At 38.1% G+C, this 26624-nt stretch overlaps 1 protein-coding gene across 1 annotated transcript in view; it reads left to right on the top strand.

The window, feature by feature from the left end:
- Positions 1-26624, top strand: part of LOC126481445 (serine/threonine-protein kinase Genghis Khan) — a 382862-nt gene that overhangs the window by 246071 nt on the left and 110167 nt on the right. Inside the window, exon 19 of the mRNA XM_050105210.1 lies at positions 9389-9543. Coding sequence (XP_049961167.1) covers positions 9389-9543 — 155 coding nt within the window. The remainder of the gene's footprint in view (positions 1-9388; positions 9544-26624) is intronic.

The raw sequence follows: 26624 nt of genomic DNA, 5'->3' as shown, positions 1-26624 counted from the left end.
GAAAGTGACGGCAAGGTACGCTGATGAAATATCGTGTTACGAAAACAACTGCACCCGGCTGGACACCAGACAACAGTACAAACAGTTGATTTGTCAGGTAAGCCTAAGATCACATCTATGCCTCTTGTTTATGAATGTCTGGGTGACATGAAGTTACAGGGAAAAGTGTCATTGCATTTTTCCTATTAATTTTGAATGTTCATGTAGTGATGCGTCTTTTTATGTATAGCTCTAGGTGATAGTTGCTTTTGTCGTGTTCCTGTTCCACTGTGAATGTAATTTCTGCTGTAGACTATTGAGCAATTTATAATGTTCACTATGTCTTTGGCATCCGCTTTTACTTGCGGTATGCGATCTGCATATCTTCTACAAAATACAATTTCCTTTAGGCAAGATTCTTGGCTGTTAAACAATGTTTTTCCAAACAATTTCTGTATAAGTTGCAGACAGGCATGATTAAAAAACACTCACATGTAGCTTTCGGCCACAGCTTTTGTCAGTAGACACACACACACACACCACACACACACACACACACACACACACACACACACACACCAAACATGCCTGAGGCACACATGACTGCCAACTCCAACATTCCAACCTGAGATGCTGGATTTGCAGTTGTGTGTATGTGAAGTGTGAGGGGGAGGGGGGTGTCTTTCCTGGCAAAGGCTGTCACTGAAAGCTATATGTGAGTGTCTTTTAATCGTGCCTGTTTGCAACTTGATGTGTCTTCTTTACAGTGTGTAGCAATCTTATCTTTTCCTACATTGTTGATATTCCTACCTGGAATTTTCATTGTTTGAGTTATTAAGTCAGCTATGATGATTCCAAATATTGCCAGGCTAACACACTGCTTATATATATGTTGCCATTAAATGTAAAATAATTGTAACTATGGGTCAGCTGGAGGAGCTGAATGAATTCCAAAACCTCTGTGTATGCAAGTTTCTTATGTTTTGTAAGGGTCTTTTGGATTACTGCTACAACTTCTTGTGTAGGCTTGTTTGAGTAAAAGCTGGCAATGTCCAGTGATAAAAACTTAGGTTCTTATGGTAGTTCTGTGGTTTTTAATTCTTCAACTAGTACCATGTTGTGTTATTTAATATATTTTTCATATATGTAATTTTCCATCAGTATTTTATTCACTTTTTGTGACTGTGCTGGGCTGTTTATAGAGATGTTTTGATAGTATATTTAAATAAAAATATTGATACATAGAAATGTATCTTTATAAATGTGACAAGCAAATAATGACCTATATTATTAATGTAAGTACCTTCTGTACAAAAGAATAGTATATTATCGTCTTTGGGTGACCTATAGGATTTTTTCTGTTGATTATATGTAAAAAAATTGTATACATTCAAAACATGTGCAACTTTTTTTAAAAATTAATGATCAGTCTTTATGTAGCATTATTGCTCAATTGGGAAGAACTTCTGTTTACTGTTTTCTTGTACTCTGCTTCTGTAAAAACATACACATATTGATCATCACACACAATTTTCTGTACACAGTACACAATAAAAACTGTTGAGCTGTGTACAGAAAATTGTGTGTGATGGTCAATATGTGTGTGTTTTTACAGAAGCAGAGTATAAGAAAACAGTAAACAGAAGTTCTTCCCAATTTAGCAATAACACTGCATTAAGATTGGTCATTAATAAAAAAGTTGCACATGTTTTAATGTATTATTGTAAAGATAACAGAACAATGCAGCACACACAGAAAACATTACAAACAAACAGCTTAGCTCACAAAGAAAGCTTTATTGGTCTAATATGTGCTCGAAGACTGGACATATACCAACTGTATGGAGGAGTGCAGATGTCAACACACTTTTTAAAAAAGAAAAATGAAGTAACTGTGATAATTATAGACGGGTAAGTTTGATAGACACAGCCTGTACAGTATATGCTAGAATGATTGGCAAGAGACTGCACACTATGAGGGAAATACTCATTTTAGAGGAACAAAATGTTTGCTGAAGGGATGGTTGTGCACACATAGGATATACATTATAAAACAGGTAATGGAGATAAGGTGTGAATGTAACACAGGAACCATGTCACTTTTATAGATTGCTTAAAAGTCTTCGATCAAGCTGATAGGCAAATACTATTGAACATACTAGAGAAACAATGCTATCTCAAACACATCATAAAGGTTCTGAAAGGTAAGAACACACACATTAAAATAATGACTCAAACAGTTGCAAGAAATTAAAGTATGATACGTGTGGATCAGATTGTCAGACCGTGGTGCAGTTTATCATCGACATTATACACTGAAGTGCCAAAGAAACTGGTATAGGCATGGATATTCAAATACAGATACATGTAAACATGTAGAATACGGTGCTGCAGTCGGCAATGCCTATATAAGACAACAAGTGTTGGGAGCAGTTGTTAGATCGGTTACTGCTGCTACAATGACAGGTTATCAAGATTTAAGTGAGTTTGAACGTGATGTTACAGTCAGCACACGAGCGATGAGACACAGCATCTCGGAGGTAGTGAAGAAGTGGGGTTTCTTCCATATGACTATTTCACGAGTGTACCGTGAGTATCAGGAGTCCAGTAAAACATCATATCTCCGACATTGCTGTGGCCAGAAGAAGATCCTGCAAGAATGGGACTAACAATGTCTGAAGAGAATTGTTCATCATGACAGAAGTATAACCCTTCCGCAAATTGCTGTAGATTTCAATGCTGGGCCATCAACAAGCATCAGCATATGAACCATTCAATGAAACATTATCGATATGGGTTTTCAGAACCGAAGGCCCACTTGTGTACCCTTGATGACTGCACGGCACAAAGCTTTACAACTCAGTTTGGCTCATCAACACCGAGATTGGACTGTTGATGACTGGAAACATGGTGCCTGGTTGGATGAGTCTCGTTTAAAAGTGTATCAAGCAGATGGTCACGTACAGGTATGGAGACAGACTCGTGAATGCATGGACCTTGGATTTCAGCAGGGGACTTTTCAAGCTGGTGGAGGCTTTGTAACTGTGTGGGGCTTGTGCAGTTGGAGCGATATGGAACCCCTGATATGTCTAGATATGTCTCTGACAGGTGACACATACGTAATTATCATGTCTGATCGCCTGCATCCTAAATGCATTCGTGTCCATTGTGCACTCCGATGGACTTGGGCAATTCCAGCAGGACAGTGCGACTCCCCTCACATCCATAATTGCTACAGAGTGGCTCCAGGAACACTCTTCTGAGTTTAAACACTTCCGCTGGCCACTAAACTCCCCAGACATGACAATTGTTGAGCATATCTGGGATGCCTTGCAATGTGCTATTCAGAAGAGATCTCCACCCGCTCGTACTCATGGATTTATGGACAGCACTGCAGGATTCATGCCACATTGTGTTGTGGCACTTCTGCGTGCTTGTAGGGGCCCTACATGATATTAGGCTGGTGTTCCAGTTTCTTTGGCTCTTTAGTGTATAATATGTGCATTGACATCATCTTAAGAAGATGCGCACAAGAAGTGTTACAGGTATCACAGTATGGAACCATAAACACTTGCCAAAGTAAATTACAATATGACATATGTAAGTTGCAACTAATGGGCAAAGAATGCAATATGAAAATCTCAGTTAATAACACAATGATAATGATATTTAAAGGAGCTGAGGTAACCAGATCAGAAATTGTCATCAATAACAGAATGATTAAAAAAGTGAGAAATTTTAATTGTTTATAAAACCAATTTACCAGGATAATAGAGAGATTCACAAGTCATATCTTTCCTATATATGGCACTATTAATAGAACCTTAAAGAACAGATTTTAAAAGGGTTGTTGCATCTGTGCTGCATAGGATTGAAACCTTGGTTCGCAGAAAGAGGGATAAGAGCAAACAAAATACAGGCACCTGAAAAGAGATTTCTAAGACCAGTGAAAGGTTGCACATTCCAAGACAGGATTATGAATGAACTAATTAGAGAAGAATGGAATGTTAAAGTGATAAACAAAATAATAGAGAAATGTATAAACGGATGGAACGAACATCTCAACAGAATGCCAGAAAAAAGAATGATGAAATAACTGTTGAGATAAAGCCCAGAGGAACAAGAAACCATGGTAGATCCAAAATGAAGTGGGTTCAACAGCAACTTTTGAAGATGGAAGAAGCAGTTCACTTAATCCATGGAAGTGAAGATAATGATGGTGATGTGGCACACAAAGAATGTGCTTAAAAATTTTATTTCCTGAAATACAAAATATAAAATATAAATAAGAAGAAAATCTTGATTGGTACAAGAAAAAGTTATAAACAAACCCATTCTCTTTACAGTCACAGGCTTTCACCAACCACAAAAATCATAAAATATTTGCATGAACTGTTTTAAATCTAAAAAACAATGTGTGGAAACAAAAAACCACTTGTACTATACTAGGACACCCACTGGGGATGCCCTGTTAAAAAGATGAAATACTTCTTGGTGTATGAGTAAAAATTCATGCACAACACATAGAAAAGTGTTTTCTTGCTAACTGCTTCAGATTAAGTGTAGCTGCTGTGAAAAATAGCTACCACAAGAAACTTGTAATGTAAATCAAATTGGAGGAAATTTAATTACTTAAATGAAATTAGTGGTTTTGTCTCACCAAATTAATTCTAAACTGTGGTAAAGCACTGGTTTCAAATTGAGGAAAAGTTAGTTTTGGAGGGTGTAGTCCAACCATACTTCACCCCTCCCTGCCCTCTCCCTCCAGCTTCCCCCAGTCCAAATTCAACTGCACATACATTGTATCATTACAGGATTTTGGCTAAAATTGTTGTTGTTGTTGTTGTGGTCTTCAGTCCTGAGACTGGTTTGATGCAGCTCTCCATGCTACCCTATCATGTGCAAGCTTCTTCATCTCCCAGTACTTACTGCAACCCACATCCTTCTGAATCTGCTTAGTGTATTCATCTCTGGGTCTCCCTCTATGATTTTTACCCTCCACGCTGCCCTCCAATGCGAAATGTGTGATCCCTTGATGCCTCAGAACATGTCCTACTAACCGGTCCCTTCTTTTTGTCAAGTTGTGCCACATACTCCTCTTCTCCCCAATTCTATTCAATACTTCATCATTAGTTATGTGATCTACCCATCTAATCTTCAGCATTCTTCTGGCTAAAATTAGAGACTGCGTATCCAAGGTCAGGTCAGTAACATCCAAAAGAGAAAAAAGGACCAGATACGCATCAAAGTAGTAAACCATTTCCATGCCTCAGTTGAGCAGTTTCGAGGAAAGGTGATAGAAGAGAGAATTCTGGGAATTTAAGTAATTGAATATAGTTTTTTCTGACATCTTGAGGCCTTTATAATTAGCCAAAGACAAGTCATGTAAGACTTACTACTTGAGAGGACTGACCACCACATGTGGTTCAGCATTTGCTTTACACATTGCCCCTGCATTACTTTTCCTGTCACTACAATTGCCTAGAAAAGTAACTCAGTTAATTCTGGAATATTCATTATGTTGAATTTTTTCTAGTACATGTGCCAATAATGAATATGTCATTACAGTGCATTTATGTTAGAGCTGAGGAAATTGTTGCATAAATCGTCCACCTCCTTCAGCTCCTTCATCAAAGCTGTTGTATATCAGTCGTGGACTTGTTTGGACGACCCTTGCACTTTACTGAGCAGTTATGGTGCCCTGCAGTTCTTAGAATTATTGCTAACCCAAAAGCAAAAAGAATGTTGAATGTTAATGCAATAATGGAAAGCCTTGAGTGTATTACAAAGCAAAGAATATAGACAATCATACACAATATAACTGAGGTACTGAAAAGTAGATATGCGTAAATAAAATTTGGAATTTATAGTGTTCCATTTGGATAATTTTACACCTCATACCTTAAAAACAAACACACACGCACACACACACACACACACACACACACACACACACACACACACACACACAGAGAGAGAGAGAGAGAGAGAGAGAGAGAGAGAGATATAGAGAGATAGAGAGAGAGAGAGAGAGGGAGAGGTACTTTGCCCTAGTGCTGCAGGTGCAGATCACACAGGCTTTGTGCAGCCTGTTACTACCTTTCCTTTGTGAATGTCTTAAATTATCTCCCAAGAAATGAAACATTGTTCAGATTTTTTATGGTTTGGAGTTTTAGTAGTGAATGTTTGTGTGTCAGTCCACTGACAAACAAAATTTTATCACCCTTGCGTACGGTTGTAAACAGGTTAGTACAGTGTAACACCATTTTCATGCACCTCAGTATTTTATGTTCAAAATTGTACAGTGATAAAAAGATGCTTACATTTGTTTCTGGAGACCACTGTATGGACAAAATACACAGTCAACAATAGGTCTATTGTCTTTGTGTTGACTTCTATTAACAAAAGTAACATGTTTTGAATGACAGTGTATACACATTTCAGTGATGCCAGTATTCAAATTATTTACAACAATTGAGAGAGATTGTTGTAACTGTAAGAAAATTGTTTCTCTTGAAATCAACTATTTTAATGAACTTCATGCCTGGCAGAATTGTCTTGTGACAAATTACTGCTCGAAACAATTTTTGTCCAGCTTCCAAGTAGCTAGCTATATTGTTATTGTGAGATGGCGTGAGAGGACTCATGGCTTATTGAAAAATATTGTCTACAACATTTACTTCATAAATGTTCAGTTTAAGGATCACATCGGCTTAAAGTAGACAAAATGGTTAGGAGTTATTCATAATATTTCACAGTTATATTTAATGCAATAGTTTATTCTTTTTCCTCTCTTGGTCCTATAGACAAAATGCCCCTATTTATTGGTGTCACAAGCTGCCTGTGGGGCTTGCTTCTACTCCTTATGAAAATATATTTCTGAAAATGACTCCAGCTTATTGGAATAGAAAAGGTGTTGAGAGCATCACATCACCATTTGGTAATGTACTGGTTGCTGTTTCTTTGCTGCTGTTGCTGCTGCATTAGTTTTTGTTTGTGACACCCACCTCATATTTGGCTTTCTCTCCCACTTACAGGTTCCTAATAATTTTTAATTCCTTACTTTAAAATGTTTCATGTCTATAAGACAGTCAGTACATTGTGACAGAACCATATTCAGTGTGTTTCCTTGTATGATATACAACAAATGATCATTTAAATACTGTTATTTTTTTAAAGTAAGAAACTGCTATTGACATTATGCAAAAGTGAAGGCAATCACTTCAAGAATGCTTTTTATTTTCACATTATGTTTTACAAAATAAACAATTAGTTTTTGTGTGGGCAGGAAAAATTGTAATTTGTTTAAATGCATGCAGAGTGAAAAGTCGATGTCTGTTTCATATTTGATGAGTGGTTCCAGTGTTCCAAGTGTGTCAATGTTAACCAAATATGTTTCTCATTGTCTGTCAAATTAAATTAACTTGTACTTTCTTTGTAGAAATTTGACTGTCCACAAATAATACTGCAAAGAACTTACCATCACATAATGACATTCTTTGTGGCCTTCCTTTTTTTTTTAGCACTGAATTAAAGTGGGATGCTAATAGCTTTTAACAGTCCTTTCTTGTTGCTGTAAAGCTTTTTTTTTTTTTTTTTTTTTTTTTTTTTTTTTTTTTTTTTTTTTTTTTATAGCATTTCAATTTTTTCTATTTTTTTATCCACAAAAATAATCCTACCCACTTGTAGGTCAAAATTTGAATAAATGTGTTTCTTTCAGATATTAGTAATATCAGAATTGCATTTATTATTACTTGTTGTTTGTATCCAATATGTGCAGTTTAATGGCATTTCTGCTACAGTTATTATGTAAATAATGTTGTGCCTTCAGGAAGAATATTCTTAGCTATTTTCTATGTAGAACAGAGCAGCAAAAGATTAGAAGTGAAAAATATCATGCTCAGAAAGAGCAACTCTCAGTATGGTAAAATTTTACCAAGCCATGATAAACAGCAGTTCCTTTCTTTAGTCATCTGTAAAAATGGATAACATTTATAAAGAAGTGAGGATTGTAGCAAGTAGAACATTGGGAAACTGTCAGGGGTAAAACATTTAACATGAAAATATAAAAATGAAGCATCTACAGTGTAAGAGGGGAAAGGGGAGGGGGATTGGAAAAAAATAGAAGGCTGAAAGAAATAAAAAGAAACAGGGAAGTTGACAACAAAAATTATTGCATATCTACCCATTCACAAATTGTGAGGATTTTTCTCATACATTTTTTATATTGTGGCCTCTAAGGCCATAATTGGGAACAACTGAGATTTTAATTTATAGGGCAAGTTGGTCAGATTGTGGCTCTATAAGTGTATAGGTATAGCACTTACCGTGAAAATGACACTATGAAGAATAACAGTTCTAATTAATAGGTAAAAAATTTACTTACCAAGCAGCTGCAATGGAACACACACACAAAAGGATTTAACGTTTACAAGCTTTTGGAGCCAGTGGCTTCTTCTTCTGGCAGAAGAGTTGAAGGGGAAGGAAGAGGGGTGAAGGATAAGGACTGAAGAGGTTTAGGGAAAGGGGTACAGTTCAGAAAAGTCACCGAGAACCGCGGGTCAGGGGAGACTTACTGGACGGGGTGAGAAGGAAAGTCTTCCAGATCCAGGGTTCTGGATGATTTTTCTGAACTGTACCCCTTTCCCTAAACCTCCTCAGTCCTTTTTTTTCCTTCGCCCCTCTTCCTTCCCCTTCAACTCTTCTGCCAGAAGAAGGAGCCACTGGCTCTGAAAGCTTGTAAACGTTAAATACTTTTGTGTGTGTTTCCCTGCCATTGCTTGGTGAGTAGATTTTTTATCTGTCCATTTAAATTATGTTATCAATAACTGATTATTCTAGTTCTAATTAATAGTGTGAAAAATTTTGTAAGTATCATTCTGAGCTTTAAATGCAACCATTACTAAGTAGGCTATAAAAATGTCTGACAGATGAAAATGTTGTGGCGTGTTCTGTGTTGGTTTTAATCTTGTAGGTTTGTGGCTCAGTCCTTTTTGTTGTTGTGCTGTGTTACTGTTTTGCAATAGATTGTTTTTGTTTTTTATGTAAGAAAATCAACATTATCAATGTTATAATTATTATTATGTTTTGTGCAGTTCACATCCACACTATAATCTATTTCAAAACTACCAAAATGGATCAGACTTATGTGTGTGCAGGTTACGCTATTTAAGCTTTAGTGCTGACATAACAATAGTGCAGTCAGAAAGGCTTGGCATTGCATTTTTGTTTTCTTCCTTCTTTATTATATTGTTTTTTTTTTTTTTTTAACTTAACAATATGACTTCTGGCCTTGCATTTACAACTTTTGTATGAAATAATTTATAACATCCATTACATAATTTAGTGATTATATTATACCAACACTTGAGATATTACATTTCAGGACTGACTTTGCCACTTTGTTACAGTTTTGGATCGTCCTTCATCTCAGGTATCATACTTAGATCGTTTCCTAAAAGAAACACACCATGGGGGCTCAGTAGAGAGTGAAGAGGGGGATGTGGAAGACAACAGAGCCCCTTCAGTAACTAGTAGTAAATCCAACTTATCAGAACTCAGTATAGTAAGTAGTGTCAATACTCAACTTTATGAAATTTAATGAACTACATTTTACACCTCGTAACTCTCTATGTTCACTTCAGTTGTATTCTGTCCTGCATCATACTGAATTTTCATGTTAATTGAATTTCTTAATATCATTTATTTTTCTTGACACCCAGAGTTCAGGAGGTGTGTGTGTATGTGTGTTTTTTTATTTTTAAATATGACTTTTGTATTTTACAGTGAGCACATACAGGTGACATCACAAATAATAATAAACAAAGCCAATGATTTCACTGACTTTCAGAACCCCCCCCCCCCCCCCCCCCCTACTCCACCAGGCCCATGATCCTTAGATATAGCATTCAGTATTTTTCTTTGTGTGACTTATGTAGCCTACTGTTTATAGTGACATTCATTTAAATGGAAAGAGAAAAGATTATTTTTGTGTAATATTGAACATATGTATCCTAAGGCAGTGGAGAGATCAATCGTTGGACTGTAAACAGTGAGGTGCTACCCCTGTGCCATGTGATTCGTTTGCTACCCCTGTGCCTTGTGATTCATTAGATACATATCAAATGACAGCAACATCTGTGACTTGATTTTTTATTGCAGTGAAGAGTTGGCTGGTTCATAAAAAATTGCATGGAATTATATATTGATCACAAATTAACCCCCCTCCCCAATATGGATCAGGTAATTCCTTCCATGGATTCACCTGACCTATACTTAGGCCATTCCTTGCATGGGTACACATACTCCATATTCTGCAACACATTTGCTGTAAGTGGTACAATGCATCACAAACACTCACCAATATGCAAAGCATCCGAGCGATTAGATTAGATTCAGTTTTTGTTCCATAGACCCAAAAAAGAGATGATCTCATGGGTGTGGGACATGTTTTCCATATTCGTTGAAGACATTGCTCCTTTGCTTTCAACTCTTTTTGGTCACTATATGCTTGTGTTCCCACACTCCTTTAAATTTACATGCCTTACTATAGTACTTTTTTGTTTGGTATCTCAGTGCTACTATTACACATACTTGTTACTTTTATTACTGTAATTCAGACCATTGATCATTTTAGTAGTAGAGTGTGCTAACGTCTGTAAAATCTACAGTCCTATTTGCTAGCATAAAATATTGTGTGCTCATGCTAGATAGTTCAAACTCCCCTAGCACGAACATATTATCTGTTTTCAAAACTCTTTAGGAGCATACGAATATGAAGTTATTGCTTGTCTTAAGCTCTCATCTCTTCACATTGTGTAAGTACTTCCAACAAGAGTTCCTCTGGGAACAACTATACATTCTACTTTCCTCCTTATCACGCTAATTACATAACACATCTATTTGAGTAAATTGTAGTAAAATGATCAATATTTCACTTTTCAGTTATTGACCTTGTATCTTGCTAACTATTGGTTTTTCTTTCTTGTGTAACTGCACCGTATATTCATAAGTGTGCTCTTGTCAGAGGTAACAATACTCTTTGCCTGATTTCACTCCTTCAGTGACTAAACAATTGAAGTGCTAAGTTATTTCTTCTCGCTTACATGTTAGCACTTCACAACCCTGTTTAGTGAGTGCTTTCCCTTCTTCTATTTGATGTTGCTAACATGTCCAGAAAATTGTCCTTGCAGTAATACATGTACTGACTGTATTACTTTGTTTTACATGTGTTACCATTTCTTATGTGCATTATCTCTTAGCTTTCATGTGAAAAGATTGTAATTACTACAAAGTGGCATGGATAAAAGAAGGGTTTCTGCCATAGAAACACATGAACTTGAAAAGAGGGAAGATAGGACTGGTACTCCAGTGAAGAAGAAAGAAATTAAAAGTAGGGATAAGTGTGTTAGGATCGAAGAAGTAAAGAACACAGATCCCAAAGACAGAGTCTCATCCCACTCTCCCTTCCCGACCCTCCCCTTGTTCCCTCCCCTCCCTGGGACTCCAGGTTCATTAAGAATGCTGGAGGATGAAGAATGTTAACATATATTACAGACCAGACTTGTCTGCTTTTATTTGTACAGGGTCTGAGAACTGATTTGAACAATGAGTAGCCAGTAGTCGTTGAGTAACAAGAACAACAACACTTGGTGGTGGTGGTGGTGGTGGTGGTGGTGGTGTGTGTGTGTGTGTGTGTGTGCGCGCGCGCGCTTAGCCATCAGTCTTTACGTCTTTGGCACTTAGTCATAGTATTTTCACTTTTTGCGTAAGTGTGTATGTACATGGTGACTTAAAGTATTTCATCTCTGTCATAAGTACCTTTGTACCTGGTGACTTATTGTACGTAACACATCTCCTATAGAAGGTATAAGAGGAAAGAGGAATGAAAAGGTAGAAAATTGCATGTACCATACACTCGATGGCATATTTTCAACACACAAATAAAGTTTGTACATATAAATTGCTGTATTTTATTGCTGTTGTGCAAGCATAAGCATCACTGTTTAGTTGTTACAAAAGACTAAGGACTTGCTTTGTCCTAACTGTGCCATGTTGCTTCATTTCAAAGTAGAGTAAATGGGCTCTACAGTTGAAAGACAACAGATTAGCAAAAAAGGAGAAATAGTTTCAAGGAAAACTAAACAAGAAATACTGAAACAATTAGTTCATTAAACCCGACAGGCATTAACTAGGGTAGTTGATAAAATATCAATATTTTTTTCACCAATATATCAGTATCAAAGTGGCAATATTGAGCACCAGTATTTTTATTATATGCTGTATTTTTGTCGCAATTTTTGATAAATATTTGAAGTTGCTCTTTCGAAATTGTAGAAAACATAATTTTACTTTAACTGTGTGAAGGAGTCTTACTACTTTTTGAGCTTTCATCACATCCAGTCTTTCTCTTTGACTGTGTGAAGCAAATATAGATGGCACAAAGAAGAAGTCAGTTTGCACGGGGGGAGGGGGGGGGGGGGGGGGGGGGGTTGGCAGTGTGGATGGAATAACAAGATATCCAATGAGAGGAAATAGCACAACAGTTGCGTTAAAAAACAATTTTTCATGCAATTAGTGCACTATTTCTTCACATCAGCATTCTTCAAAAACAGTTGCTGAAACGGATGAACATAAATCTAAATGACAAGATTTTCTTTGCGGTGGGTGGAGGCATGTGTGCTACCAGCAGAAACTGCTACAATACTTCCTGGCAGATTAAAACTGTGTGCTGGACTCAGACTCAAACTCGGGACTTTGCCTTTCATGGGAAATTGCTCTTCCATCTGAGCTATCCAAGCATGTCTCATGACCCTTCCTGACAGCTTTAAATCAGCCAGTACCTTGTCTCCTACCTTCCAAACTTCACAGAAGCTCTCCTGCAGGCCTTACAGAACTAACACTCCAGGAGTGCAAAAGGCAAAGGTCCCGAGTGCCAGTCTTGGTCCGGCACACAGTTTTAAATATGCCGGGAAGTTTCATATCAGTACACACTCTGCTGCGTAGTGAAAATTTCGTTCCAAAAACTGCAACTTTTAATATCACCACATAATTTTGACACTACAGTTGCTGGGTTGCTGGTGTTCACAGAAATGAAAAAACAGGGAAGTCAACCTGAAGTGTTCCAGGCAGATCTGATATGTGACGAAACCGAATGATGGGCCCATCAGTCACCTTTTATTGTGCCACTTGTCTGCAATTAACATTGTTAGCAAATTGATTATCGCCAAATGTGAACATGCATCATTTTCCGTTCAGTTTTTGCTCCAAGGTGGATAAGCAGAAACTGTTGATATATAGAATATATAATTATGAATCAATACTAAAATTTACAGGTCTAAAACTGGCAGTGTATTTACAATGTGCAGCTGATATTTTCTTTGGCTGGTATGTCGACATTTTTTCCGTCTATATATCAATAATTTTTTTTTATATATCGAGGGCTGATAATGATTTTTTTCTTAAATATTGTTTTTTTGGGTTCCTGACATTTTTAAAACTATCGACAGTCCTGATGTTAACCCAGAGTACCGACTTAGAGTGCAGGTTGTCCTGTGGACTTTCTTTTCTTTACTATATTGATATTGTATAAACCTTTTCCTTCCCCATTTTAATGTCTACTAAAAATAATGCCTTTGAATGTTAAATACCCACTATTTTAAGTGGTTCACCATGTCATCATCATTATGATCATCTTGGACAGTTTCCAGCCTCTGGAAACTGTCCAAGATGATGATGATGATGTCTTGAAAAAAAATTGCTAAGTCTGTTTCTTTATATTTGAACTGCAGTGATAATACTTAATCAATACTAGCTTATCAACATGGAACATGGGCATATTTGCACTCTGATTGTATTAGGTTGGCCTGTAAGTTCTGGTGTTTTTTTTAAGGGGCAGGTTTCCACAAAAATAAACAAGAAATGAACAACTCAATGAATAATGTAGTCTCTGGTGTTCTTTACAACTTGGCCCTAACATTCAACAAGCTGTTTGATGCCTCAATAGTAGAAATCACCTGGGTTCCACTTGAAGAAACCTTCCTGTCAAACCTTGGAATTCCGCGTTGTTACAGAGTGAAATGCCATGCAGTTCATTTGACAGGCACTGAACAAATGGAAATCGGAAAGCGCCAAGTCAGGAGAATCCAAATGATGTGGCAGCACTTCTGAGCCAAGTGTTTGAATGGCTTCCATAGCAGTGTGAGGGTTATGTTACAGAGGAATGCCATGTTGCCTATCAGGATTTTGTTGCTGGATAATGTTGTCAAGTCATTGCATTTGTTGGACATAAAGTTGTGCATTCAGTGTTTGGTTCTGATCAACCAATTCATGAAAGATCATGCATGTCTTTGAGGTCTAATTGCTGTCGTTGAATCTCTTAAACCAACCAAAGGGGCATCTCTCCTTCACCATATACTTTTCAAACTTCTCGAACAGCTTCTGTGGCTAAAAAGCAGTAGGTTCGAAAATGCTCTTTTGTGTCAACTTTACATTCCATTTCAATTACCTGAAAACAACAGAATGTATACCAGCATAAAAAGACTAAAAGCACAATTCTGTAGAAAACATACTTTTCTATTGAATAACATAAAACACATAGCCAAAACGTTTTATTTTTCACACAAAATTTTCACTTAAAACAAAAGTGAATCAAAAATAAATAAAACGGTACTCATGGTACAATCAAATATCTCTTCCCTCTGATTTTCATTTGCTTGTGTATACTTTTACCCACTATTTTCTGTAGTTCCTCTACTTGTAGGTGGCCATTTAAATCATTTTAGTAGGGATTCCCCAATAAAATTTTTATTCATAACTTCAACTGGAGGTAGTACTGTACACATACGCAGTAGTTTGTTTATGATCACTTGAAACACTGTAATCAACTGAGCCCATATGATACATTCCTCAGAGCAATATGTTCTACACAAACAACCAATTTCCTTCATTACTGACTCACAAGCATTCAATTCCCATTTCCATGCAAGAAATTCCTGGAAACTATTATATGTGAACTGTGACCCATTAGCCGTTAATAACTGCTGGTGTTACCATATATCTATGAAGTATACCCTTAAATAGTTTATTACAGAACCCTTATTTGCTTGTTTAGTTGGATAAAGTTTGACATTTAGGCATCTGGCCGTAACAATCTGCTGCAGTTAGATCATATAGAGCTGTTGATATTATTTATCAGTTTATATGGCACATTAATGTTATCCTCTTTAACCCCTTGACATTCTTCATGGGTTCTCAATATCTTTCTCACTTTACTACTTAGATTCTTAAAATAAGAGAATTTATTCATAATATGATTAGGAGGATAGATTGCTATTCACCATATGATGGTGGAGATGTTGAGTCAAAACGGGCACAATAAAAAAAATGCTAAATAAGTGAGCTTTTGGCCAAAAGGCCTTCTCCTAAAGCAGACAACCCAATCATAACTCAAAAATACATGACCACTGTCTCAGGCCACCAAGGCTGGACTGCAAGCAACTGTGTGTGATGGAAGAAGCAGTATGGGTAGTGGGGTATGAAGGAGGCTGGGACAGAGATACAAATGAATATCTGGGTAGGGGTGGGGGACTGCAAAGTACTGCTTGTGGGTGCATATAGGTACGAGATAGGGAGAGGCTAGGGCAGCTAGACACAGTGAGGAGGTTACACAGGGGGCAGAAAAGGAGGAAGTAAAGGAGGGGAACGAGACTAGTGGATGTGTTGGTGGAACAGAAGGCTGTATAGTGCTCGAGTGAGAGCAGGGAAGGGGATAGGTAGGTGAAGGAAGTGACTAAGGAAGGTTGAGGCCAGGAGTGTTATGGGAACATAGGAGATATAGCAGGGAGATTTCCCACTTGCACAGTTCAGAAAAGCTGGTGTTGCTGGGAGAGATCCAGATGGTGCAGACTGTGAAGCAGTTATTTAAGTGAAGAATGTTGTGTTGGGCAGTGTGCTCAGCAACTGGGTGATCCAATTGTGTATTGATTACAGTTTGTTGGTGGTCGTTCATGCAGACAGACAGCTTGTGGGTTGTCATGCCCACGTAGAATGCAGCGCAGTGGTTCAATCTGTGCTTGTAGATGTCATAACTGCTTTCACAGGTGGCCATGCCTTTGATCATAAGGGACTGATGCTTGCGACCTCACTAGAGTAAGTGGCAGTGAGAGGTTGTATGGGACAGATTTTGCATCTAAGTCTACTGCAGGGATATGAGGCATGGGGGCAAGAGCTTGGGAACATGGGTGGCATAGGGATGGATGAAGATATTCTGTAGATTTGTTGGGCAGCAGAATATTACTTTGTGGGAGATAGTGGGTAAAATATTCCTCATTTCAGGGCATGATGAGAGTTAGTCAAAACTCTGGTGGAGAATGTGATTCAGTTGCTCCAGTTCTGGGTGGTAATGATTCACAAGGGAATAGTCTTTTGTGGCCAGATGGTGGGGCTTGAGGTCATGGGGCTCTGAAGAGGTAAGGTATGGGAGATCTGTTTCTGTAAAAGGCTGAGAGCATAATTTCGGTCTGTGAAGTGCTCAGTGAGACCCTTGGTATATTTGCACAGGGGCTGCTCGTCACTACAGATGTGATGGCCATGTGTGGCAAGGCTGTATTGAAGAGAGTTTGTGGCATGGAATAGTTAGCAGCTGATGAAGTCGAGGTATTGATTGTGATTGATAGGTTTGATATGGAAGGAGGTTGTGATGTAGTCATCTTTGAGGCTACAGGGAGTTGTTTGTAGGTGATGCCTTCAAATGTGAAGTAATGTAGTGGGTGAAAATATAGTTGATCGTAGTGACAAGGGAGGAGGTTGTAGGTTTTGAATCTGTTGGACGTTGAAAAAGGTGAAGTTCAGTAGTGGTGAGGCCATGGGTATTAGGGTTGTTAATGTAAAGGTAGTGGAATCAGTAGTGACAAGCAGTGGAACAGTAAAGGGCACCCGCATGGCATGGGGCCAACCTTTTCATGGGCCATTTATAGGAATCCTTCTTAACTACCCACAAATCATACTTCTCATCTGGTTCAGATTCCATAACGACATCTTCATGATCTGGATCAAGGCCAAGGACACACTATCCACATTCCTCTAGAACCTCAACACCTTCTCCCCCATTTGTTACACCTGATCCTCCTCAACCCAACAAGCCACCTTCCTTGAAGTTGACCTCTGGCTCAAAGACAGCTACATCAATACCTTTTGTGCATATCAAACCTACCAACCACCAGCAAAACCACTTCAACAGCTGCTCTGTATTCCATACCAAGAAGTCCCTTCCAAACAACATAGCCCTCAGTGACCATCACATTAATAGTGATGAGCAGCTCTTCTCAAAATATAGCAGTCTCACTGAGGCATTCACAGACCAAAATTACCATCCTAAACTTGTACAGAAACAGATTCCCATGCCTTATCTCTCCAGTCACCCACTGCCACCCAAAGTTCCACTGTCCAGCCACAAAGGAGCATTCCCCTCATGACTCAGTACCATCCAGGACTGGAGCAACTCAGTCACATTCTCCATCAGGGTTTTGACTTCCTCTCATCGTGTCTTGAAATGAGGACTATTTTGCCCACTATACTTCTCATCCCTCCCACAGTGGTATTCCTCACCCCACCAAACCAGCACAATATCCTCATCCACCCCTACTTCACCCCTGCTCCCAAGCCCTTCCTCGTGTCTCACATTCCTGTAATAGACTTAGACGCAAGACCTGTCCTATACATCCTCCCACTACCACCTCCACCAGTTCAGTCACAAGCATCACCTTTACCATCAAAGGCAAAGCTGCTTGTGAAAGCAGTCATGTGGTGTACAAGCCAAGATGCAACCACTACACTGCATTCTACAAGGGCATGACAGCCAACAAGCTTTCTGTCCGCATGAATGACCACCAACAAACTGTGGCCAAGAGGTAACTGGACCACATGGTTGCTGAGAATGCTGCCCAACACAATATTCTGCACTTAAATGACTGCTTCATAGCCTACACCATTTGCATTCTTCCTGCCAACACTAGCTTTCCTGAATTGCACATGTGGGAAACCTCCGTGCAATATATCCTACATTACTGTAACTCCCCTGGCCTCAGCCATCATTGGTCGCTGTGCTTCACCTACCTGTCCCCTGTCCCCTTCCCTGCTCTCACTCCATCACTACACAACCTTGTGATCAACCAACACGTCAACTGTTCTCTTTCCTCTCCTCTACTTCTCTCATTTTCCACCTCATCCCCTGTTCCCCATATAACATCCCGACTGCCCTACGCTATCCCCACCAGATCTCTGCATTGGAATGCATAACTTCAAAGGGTATCTATTTTCTCTTCACCTTCATAAGCACCTTCCCCTCACATGTTAGTGACCAATCAGTACCTAGCAGTGTTCACATACATATATGTGATGCCACTAATAAAGTTACCATGCACTTAAAGTTATTTGTTTGTAGGGGTAACCCTGTTTTTTCTTTAAGAACTTTCCTTTGTTCCTGGTTATTCCAACAATACAGACTCTGAACATCTTTAAAATGGGTCAAGGATTCTTGTTTCTAATTGTCTCTAAGAAATCCTGGGATACCAAAGATATCTCACTCGCAGAGTTGATGTAAATGTGTACCTTCTTTCCCCAGACATTTCCTTTAACCATAGGTTATGTCTGTTCTTTCTCTGTTACTTCATCTTCTTCCAGTAACCATTCCCTCATAGGTACAGCCTGTGTGAAAGCAATCAGTTTCTCTGTATATGGGCCAATGATTGCGTCATTACATCCTGGATTCTGGCCCCTGTTCCAGATTGTGCCCTGTTACCTGTTATCATTATGGGATAATTAATCTTTACTATGCCTTGGCTAGGAAGAGACATCCTATTATTTACAGTAGAATTGACAATGTTTGTGGTACTGTGAACAAATGCTTGGGATTGCATATTCTTTAGCACAACATCTTCTTAATTCCCTCTATCCCTGTTTATGCTGTTAACATGACAGAAGTTGCTTTCATTTCTTCTTTTCAAGTTTGTTTGGTTACCAGTTCTTCTCATTAGTGCCACTTTGTGATTTTCTCTTTGTATACAATCAACTCTTTCTTTATGTATGCAGTGTGTCCAGGTCCTGGACAAAAGGCAACAAATGGTTAATATTTGTCCATCCTTGGTACCAGATCTTATTCCTGACATAATATGGAAGGTTATGGACTAGTACTTGTACAAGATGGGTCTCTTTTATGAGACTAAATATTTTGATCTAGTGAGATGCCACATCTAGTGAGATGCCACTCAGTATGCTTCTTGTAGCTTTTCCGTGAACTATTATAATGTTTTGGATCTAATAATTCTAATGTCATTTCTTCCTTTGCACTTGTTGACCAGTACTTTCTTTTAAACTTTTCCCGAAAATTGCCCCGTGAGTCTAATACCTCCAAATGGGCAGTTCCCCAGTCTGCAGCATCTTCTGCCAGGTAACTGAATGAAATTTTTTTTTTTTTTTCGTATCCTCATCTTTGTTTTAAGTAATTATCTGGAAAATATCCTAAAAAAATAAGTAGGATGTACTACCCCAGCGGGTTTGAATTTAGGAAACTTTTTTGATAAACCCAATGCAGTCCCCAGTTGAAGCTCTTGTAATAAATCACCTATGATCCCACTGTTACCAGTAGCTGACGTTTTGGTAAGTTCTAGTTTGGTCTTTTCTAATTCTTCCCCCAACTTTAGATACTCCTTTTGGTTTTACAGTATATTCCCCACAGAATTAGATATAGTGTTGGGAGATTCAAATTTTTTTGTGTTTTCTCTTTCACTAGTTCCTGGAACTGTTCCTCCAAACTCATCAATGTTTTCTGAGTAATTGGTATTTTATTTAACTCTCTACCCTGCTCCAACACCCCCACCTGTCCTCGAATGTCTGAGATTTGACAATTTGATGTCTTAAGTCTGTCATGTACCTCTTCAAATTGCTCACTCATTTTGTTAATTTCTTGGTCACATTGCTGATTTACTTCAGTCTGTTATTCATCAGGCAAATTTGATGTTATTCTTTCTAAACTGGAAATCTTATCACCTTGTGTGTCAATACTAGAAATTGATTCTGTCATAGTGGTTTTAATCTCGATCATCCTCATCTCCAATTTCATAGAGAAGGCTGTTACGTTGTCCCCCACACTTTGTGTGGCCACAGGCATACAAAATTGAACAAAAATAAATATGTAGATTGAAAAGTATTTAAATAACATCACTTTGTATTTACCCCTCTACACCGATTCAAATCTTTGGAAGATTAAACACAAAGCACAAAAAATTTCAGTTCTGGACTGAGTACAGCTCACTGGATGATAAAACAGCTTGCTGCGCTGTGTTGTCAGCAAGCTACAGGTGTGTAACCATTGTGGTGTGTCGATGAGCTGGGCTGCGGACGTTGTGTGGGGATGGGCCATATTCTGGTCAACCATCAGCTGCTGCAGTAACATCATGGACTGCAGAGCCAGTTGTAGGCCTCAGACTCAAGACAGGAAATCTTATTAGTCAAACAACAAAGTCTTCCTGTATTGCCAAGTCTTATTTGATTTTAACATGATTGTATTTGCCATTGTTGTTTCGGTTTCTATGGACAACAAAGTATAATCTTGAACTTCTGTTTTTTATTCAGTTTTCTTAAATCCTTTTTTAGATAGTATTTGAAGTTACTTTTCTCCTTGTAGTGCAGTTTATTCCACTGCAATGCATATGTTTATTCTTCTTTGGTGTTTGTTGTTGATGTAGGTCATCATTGGTGACAATGTATTTTCTCAGGTTTTTAATTAAAAGTGCACGAAATCATCTTATTCTCTCTTTCTGTAGCATTGCTAATTGAGTACTTCACCTAGGTCACTATAATGAAAAGCAGTGTAGATGATCAGTGTTACATTTCCTATGTGTAGTCTGTAATCCTCCTATGCTCAATGTCAGTAGATTTGCTTAGTAAAATTGCACTCGGTTGTCATACTTGATGTTTCTAAGGTCGTCTTGCTGTTTAGTTCCACCTGACCATGTTGCAGCATTCTTCACAGGATTTCATCTCCTTGTGCATGGATGGAAGCTGGAAGAGAGCTTTAAGTGTCTTCCAAACTACATGTTGTTGTTGTTGTGGTCTTCAGTCCTGAGACTGGTTTGATGCAGCTCTCCATGCTACTCTATCCTGTGCAAGCTTCTTCATCTCCCAGTACCTACTGCAATCTACATCCTTCTGAATCTGCTTAGTGTATTCATCTCTTGGTCTCCCTCTACGATTTTTACGCTTCACGCTGCCCTCCAATACTAAATTAGTGATCCCTTGATGCCTCAGAACATGTCCTACCAACCGATCCCGTCTTCTGGTCAAATTGTGCCACAAACTTCTCTTCTCCCCAATCCTATTCAATACTTCCTCATTAGTTATGTGATCTACCCATCTAATCTTCAGCATTCTTTTGTAGCACCACATTTCGAATGCTTCTATTCTCTTCTTGTCCAAACTATTTATCGACCATGTTTCACTTCCATACATGGCTACACACCATACAAATACTTTCAGAAATGACTTCCTGACACTTAAATCTATACTTGATGTTAACAAATTTCTCTTCTTCAGAAACGCTTTCCTTGCCATTGCCAGTCTACATTTTATATCCTCTCTACTTCGACCATTATCAGTTATTTTGCTCCCCAAATAGCAAAACTCCTTTACTACTTTAAGTGTCTCATTTCCTAATCTGATTCCCTCAGCATCACCCGACTTAATTCGACTACATTCCATTATCCTCCTTTTGCTTCTGTTGATGTTCATCTTTTATCCTCCTTTCAAGACACTGTCCATTCCATTCAACTGCTCTTCCAAGTCCTTTGCTGTATCTGACAGAATTACAATGTCATCAGCGAACCTCAAAGTTTTTATTTCTTCTCCATGGATTTTAATACCTACTCCGAATTTTTCTTTTGTTTCCTTTACTGCTTGCTCATTATACAGATTGAACAACATCGGGGAGAGGCTACAACCCTGTCTTACTCCCTTCCCAACCACTGCTTCCCTTTCATGTCCCTTGACTCTTATAACTGCCATCTGGTTTCTGTACAAATTGTAAATAGCCTTTCGCTCCCTGTATTTTACCCCTGCCACCTTTAGAATTTGAAAGAGAGTATTCCAGTCAACATTGTCAAAAGCTTTCTCTAAGTCTACAAATGCTAGAAACGTAGGTTTGCCTTTCCTTAATCTTTCCTCTAAGATAAGTTGTAGGGTCAGTATTGCCTCACATGTTCCAACATTTCTACGGAATCCAAACTGATCTTCCCCGAGGTCGGCTTCTACCAGTTTTTCCATTCGTCTGTAAAGAATTCGCATTAGTATTTTGCAGCTGTGACTTATTAAACTGATAGTTCGGTAATTTTCACATCTGTCAACACCTGCTTTCTTTGGGATTGGAATTATTATATTCTTCTTGAAGTCTGAGGGTATTTCGCCTGTTTCATACATCTTGCTCACCAGATGGTAGAGTTTTGTCAGGACTGGCTCTCCCAAAGCCGTCAGTAGTTCCAATGGAATGTTGTCTACTCCGGGGGCCTTGTTTCGACTCAGGTATTTCAGTGCTCTGTCAAACTCTTCACGCAGTATCATATCTCCCATTTCATCTTCATCTACATCTACATCCTCTTCCATTTCCATAATATTGTCCTCAAGCACATCACCCTTGTATAGACCCTCTATATACTCCTTCCACCTTTCTGCTTTCCCTTCTTTGCTTAGAACTGGGTTTCCATCTGAGCTCTTGATATTCATACAAGTCGTTCTCTTATAACCAAATGTCTCTTTAATTTTTTTGTAGGCAGTATCTATCTTACCCCTAGTGAGATAAGCCTCTACATCCTTACATTTGTCCTCTAGCGATCCCTGCTTAGCCATTTTGCACTTCCTGTCGATCTCATTTTTGAGACGTTTGTATTCCTTTTTGCCTGCTTCATTTACTGCATTTTTATATTTTCTCCTTTCATCAATTAAATTCAATATTTATTCTTCTTCAAACTACATGAGTGATGTAAATGACTGAAATTTATACCTTCTGACTTAACACTTTCTCTTACAAAAACATTGTTTCTTAATGTGTTCTGTCATGTACAGTGCAGATTGACAGATCTTTTTAAAACTGATGTAGCTGGGATACAATCAAGACAGAACTATTCTGTACACAAGCCACTTTGAGTCATTTTTCATGGCATTCACTGTAGTCATGGCCTTCTCTTTTTCTCCTGGGCTTCTAAACACTTTCAAACTACAGCACACACAGCAGGCGCTGACCCTCAGTCAGCATCCTGCCTTTTAGATGTGATGGGTTCAAAACATTCTCCCATCTGCACATATCATTGCAATATCTCCCATTGTGGGATGTCCCAACACTTACCTACTACAGAACAACACGAATATCTTGCGTCATCACGGAAGCCTTGGAATGGGACATGTAATTTCATAAAAACGTCATGTCACACTTCAAAATTTACCTTAGAATAATGTTTCTGGAAAGTTGGAACTCAATCTGGGATAACTCCCTCAAGTAAGTGGAATAGGCACAGTTCTCCAGTATTGCAACTCACCATGTGTTTACACAGGTCTGCGACATAAAAATTGTTTCAAATTTATTAAATGATTTTTATAGTGTTTTCAACGCTGATTTCGGGAAAAATAGTGAAAAAATTCAATCACGTACAGTTATTTCACAAACTGCTTGCCTACTTTTAGTTGTTTTCGATGTTTCAGTACCCTAGTGAACTTGAATTTTGGTTTTTAGGTTCTCCACAAACTGTTATTTAGCCGTCTTTATTCTAGATATACATAAAATAAAGAGTAATTAGGAGAAACCAGCAGTATTTTCATGTCAGTAACTGTCTGTCACGCTGCCCCTTTCCCTGCCATCACCAAGCAGTGAGCTTCTGCTATTGTCCTTCAGTTCACAGTACCTCTTCACTCTGTGCTGTTCACGTATTGTTGTTTCTAATGCTTTAAAGAAGTGACTGTTTTCTTGTGTTGTGAAGTTGTTTTATGGAAAATGGCTGCTAGAGGATGTATAAACTCACCAGATTGCTTCTGCTACATTTGTGGTAACTATACCATTAAGAAGCAACAAAGAAACATTTCCTATTTTGTTGAAAAAATGTATTTCGCCTATGTTGGTAGAAAGTTAGGCGATCAAGACAAGCTTTGGGCCCCACACAAAGTTTGTTCAGTGTATGTTGAAGAATTGAAGCAATCGTTTCAACGTAAAAAGCAGTCCTTATGTTTTGGAATACCAATGATTTGAAGGGAGCCCAAAAATCATAGTGATGACTGCTATTTTTGTTCTTGCAACGTACTAGGTTTCAGTTTGCAAAACAAAATTGATATTTCTTACCATAACATTCAATCAGCCATTTACTCTGTTCCTCATGGACCCGAAGTACCAATACCCTCTCCTCTAGATTCTTTGGGTGATATAGATGATCAAGAGCTATTGGCTCAGCAAGGTGATAGTGAAGGAGACAGAGATTGCTATGATCCTGGCACAACTGATCCCATTTCATTTTCACAGTCTGAACTGAATGATTTAGTTAGAGACCAAGACCTTTGTAAAGAATTGGCAGAGGTTTTAGGATCTAGCTTGAAAGATAAACATATGTTGGCTCTGGGTACATCCTTTTCTTGGTATTGATCGAGGGAAAAGAATTTTGTATCTTTCTTCTCTTAAGAAGGTGACTTGGTGTTTTGTAGTGATGTTCCTGGACTTATGGCGCTTTTGAAAATAGAATATGCTCCTGATGAATAGAGACTTTTTATTGATTATTCAGAAAGAAGCCTTAAAGCAGTACTTCTGCACAATGGCAATAAGTATGCTTCTATACCAGTTGGACACTCGGTTCCCTTAAAAGAATGTTTTGAAAACCTGGAACTGGTTTTTAGCAAACTCTGCTATTCAGACCACAAATGGACACTATGTGGTGGTTTAAAAGTGATTTCAATGCTGCTTAGTCAACAGAGTGGCCATACAAAGTTCCCTTGCTTTCTCTGTGAATGGGACAGTAGAGACAGAAAGCAACACTACATAAAAAAAGCTTGGCCCTTGAGAAAAACCTTACAGGTAGGGGTTAAAAATGTTGAGGAAAAAGCCTTGTGGATCCCAAAATGGTGTTACTACCACCACTTCACATTAAAGTTGGGGCTGATGGAACAATTTGTTAAGGCATCGCCAGATGAAGGGGAGTGTTTCAGATATCTTTGTGGACAGTTTCCTGGTTTATCCGATGCAAAGCTAAAGGAAGGAATCTTTGTCAGACCAGACATTAGAAAACTAATGACAGATCCCAACTATGTGGACAAAATGGAAACAAAGGAAAAGGCAGCATGGACATCTTTTAAATTAGTTGTTACTGGTTTCCTAGGAAACAAAAGAGATCCAAACTACAAGTCAATTGTCGCACACGTGCTCGACAACTTTAAGAAGCTGGACTGTAACATGAGCATTATAGTTCATTTTCTTCACTCACTTCTTGACTAATTCCCTGCAAACCTTGGCAATGTAAGTGAAGAGCAAGGTGAAAGATTTCACCAAGACATCAAAGAAATGGAAAGAAAATATCAAGGAAGATGGAACGTCAACATAATAGCAGACTACTCCTGGATAATAAAAAGAGATGTTCCTCAACGAGTCCACAGCAGGAAAAGCAATGAAAGAAGCTTCGACAGAAAGCAAAAGCATTATTACAAGGACTTATGACCTTAAAGAGAAATGGAAGTGTACTGGAAATGTAGTTTAGAAAATGATTTATAAATAAAATAAAATTTTATAACGTTGGAAAAAAAATGTGATAAATTGCTTAAATTTTGTTATTATACCCAAAAATACTCCCTTTTTTGTGAGAAAACCTGACGTGATAGAAAAAAATGGATTGCATTTTTGAAATCAGTGCTGAAAAGTCAATAGTAGTCAGTTGTTTTGTTGGTTGGTCTAATATCTTTTCTGCAGACCTGTGTTATCAACTTTTCTTGTGGTGTACCGATTGTGAAACTCAAAAATACAAGCCTTGTTTTAATAGGATTTGGCTGTACTTGTCCAAGCTGTCACATGCTTCTATAAGCATCATGTTCCTTGTGTGGCTATTGCTCTGTCATAAGTGGGGTTTTCACTTTTTTACATTTTTGGACATTAGCTAGTCATTAACATTTATGTTAATTTCAGTAGGGGTGAGTCAACTGCTTTGAAGCAGGCTTCTTTTTCCCCTGAAATTCTTGTGTGGAACCTGCAACCTTGATAATTATTTATGAAGGTCTGATTTTCCTTCAAATTGTTGATTATCTCATAGAACTCCTTCACCAGCAGTTTATTTTCTTATGGTGGAAGCCAGGCTGCTGCAGTATGAGGTGGCATTCAGTTTATTGTGTTGGTGGTGTAATATCAGTCTCTAAGGTTTTTTTAAACAAACATACATACATACATACATACATACATTAATCCTTGTTCCATAGATCATGAATACAACATTTCCCAATGATGTGGAACGCTCACTTTAACATAAGTTTTCTTTACACAAATTAATTAATTAATATTTTTTTTAACAGTTACTATCTAAGAATTCATCTACTGAGTAGAAGGAGTTGTCACTCAGAAATTCTTTTAATTTGCTTTGA

Source organism: Schistocerca serialis, chromosome 5 (assembly GCF_023864345.2).
Source record: "Schistocerca serialis cubense isolate TAMUIC-IGC-003099 chromosome 5, iqSchSeri2.2, whole genome shotgun sequence".
Taxonomy (NCBI): Eukaryota; Metazoa; Arthropoda; class Insecta; order Orthoptera; family Acrididae; genus Schistocerca; species Schistocerca serialis.
The sequence above is the reverse complement of the archived record's forward strand: the minus strand, read 5'-3'. Positions and strand labels throughout refer to the sequence as shown.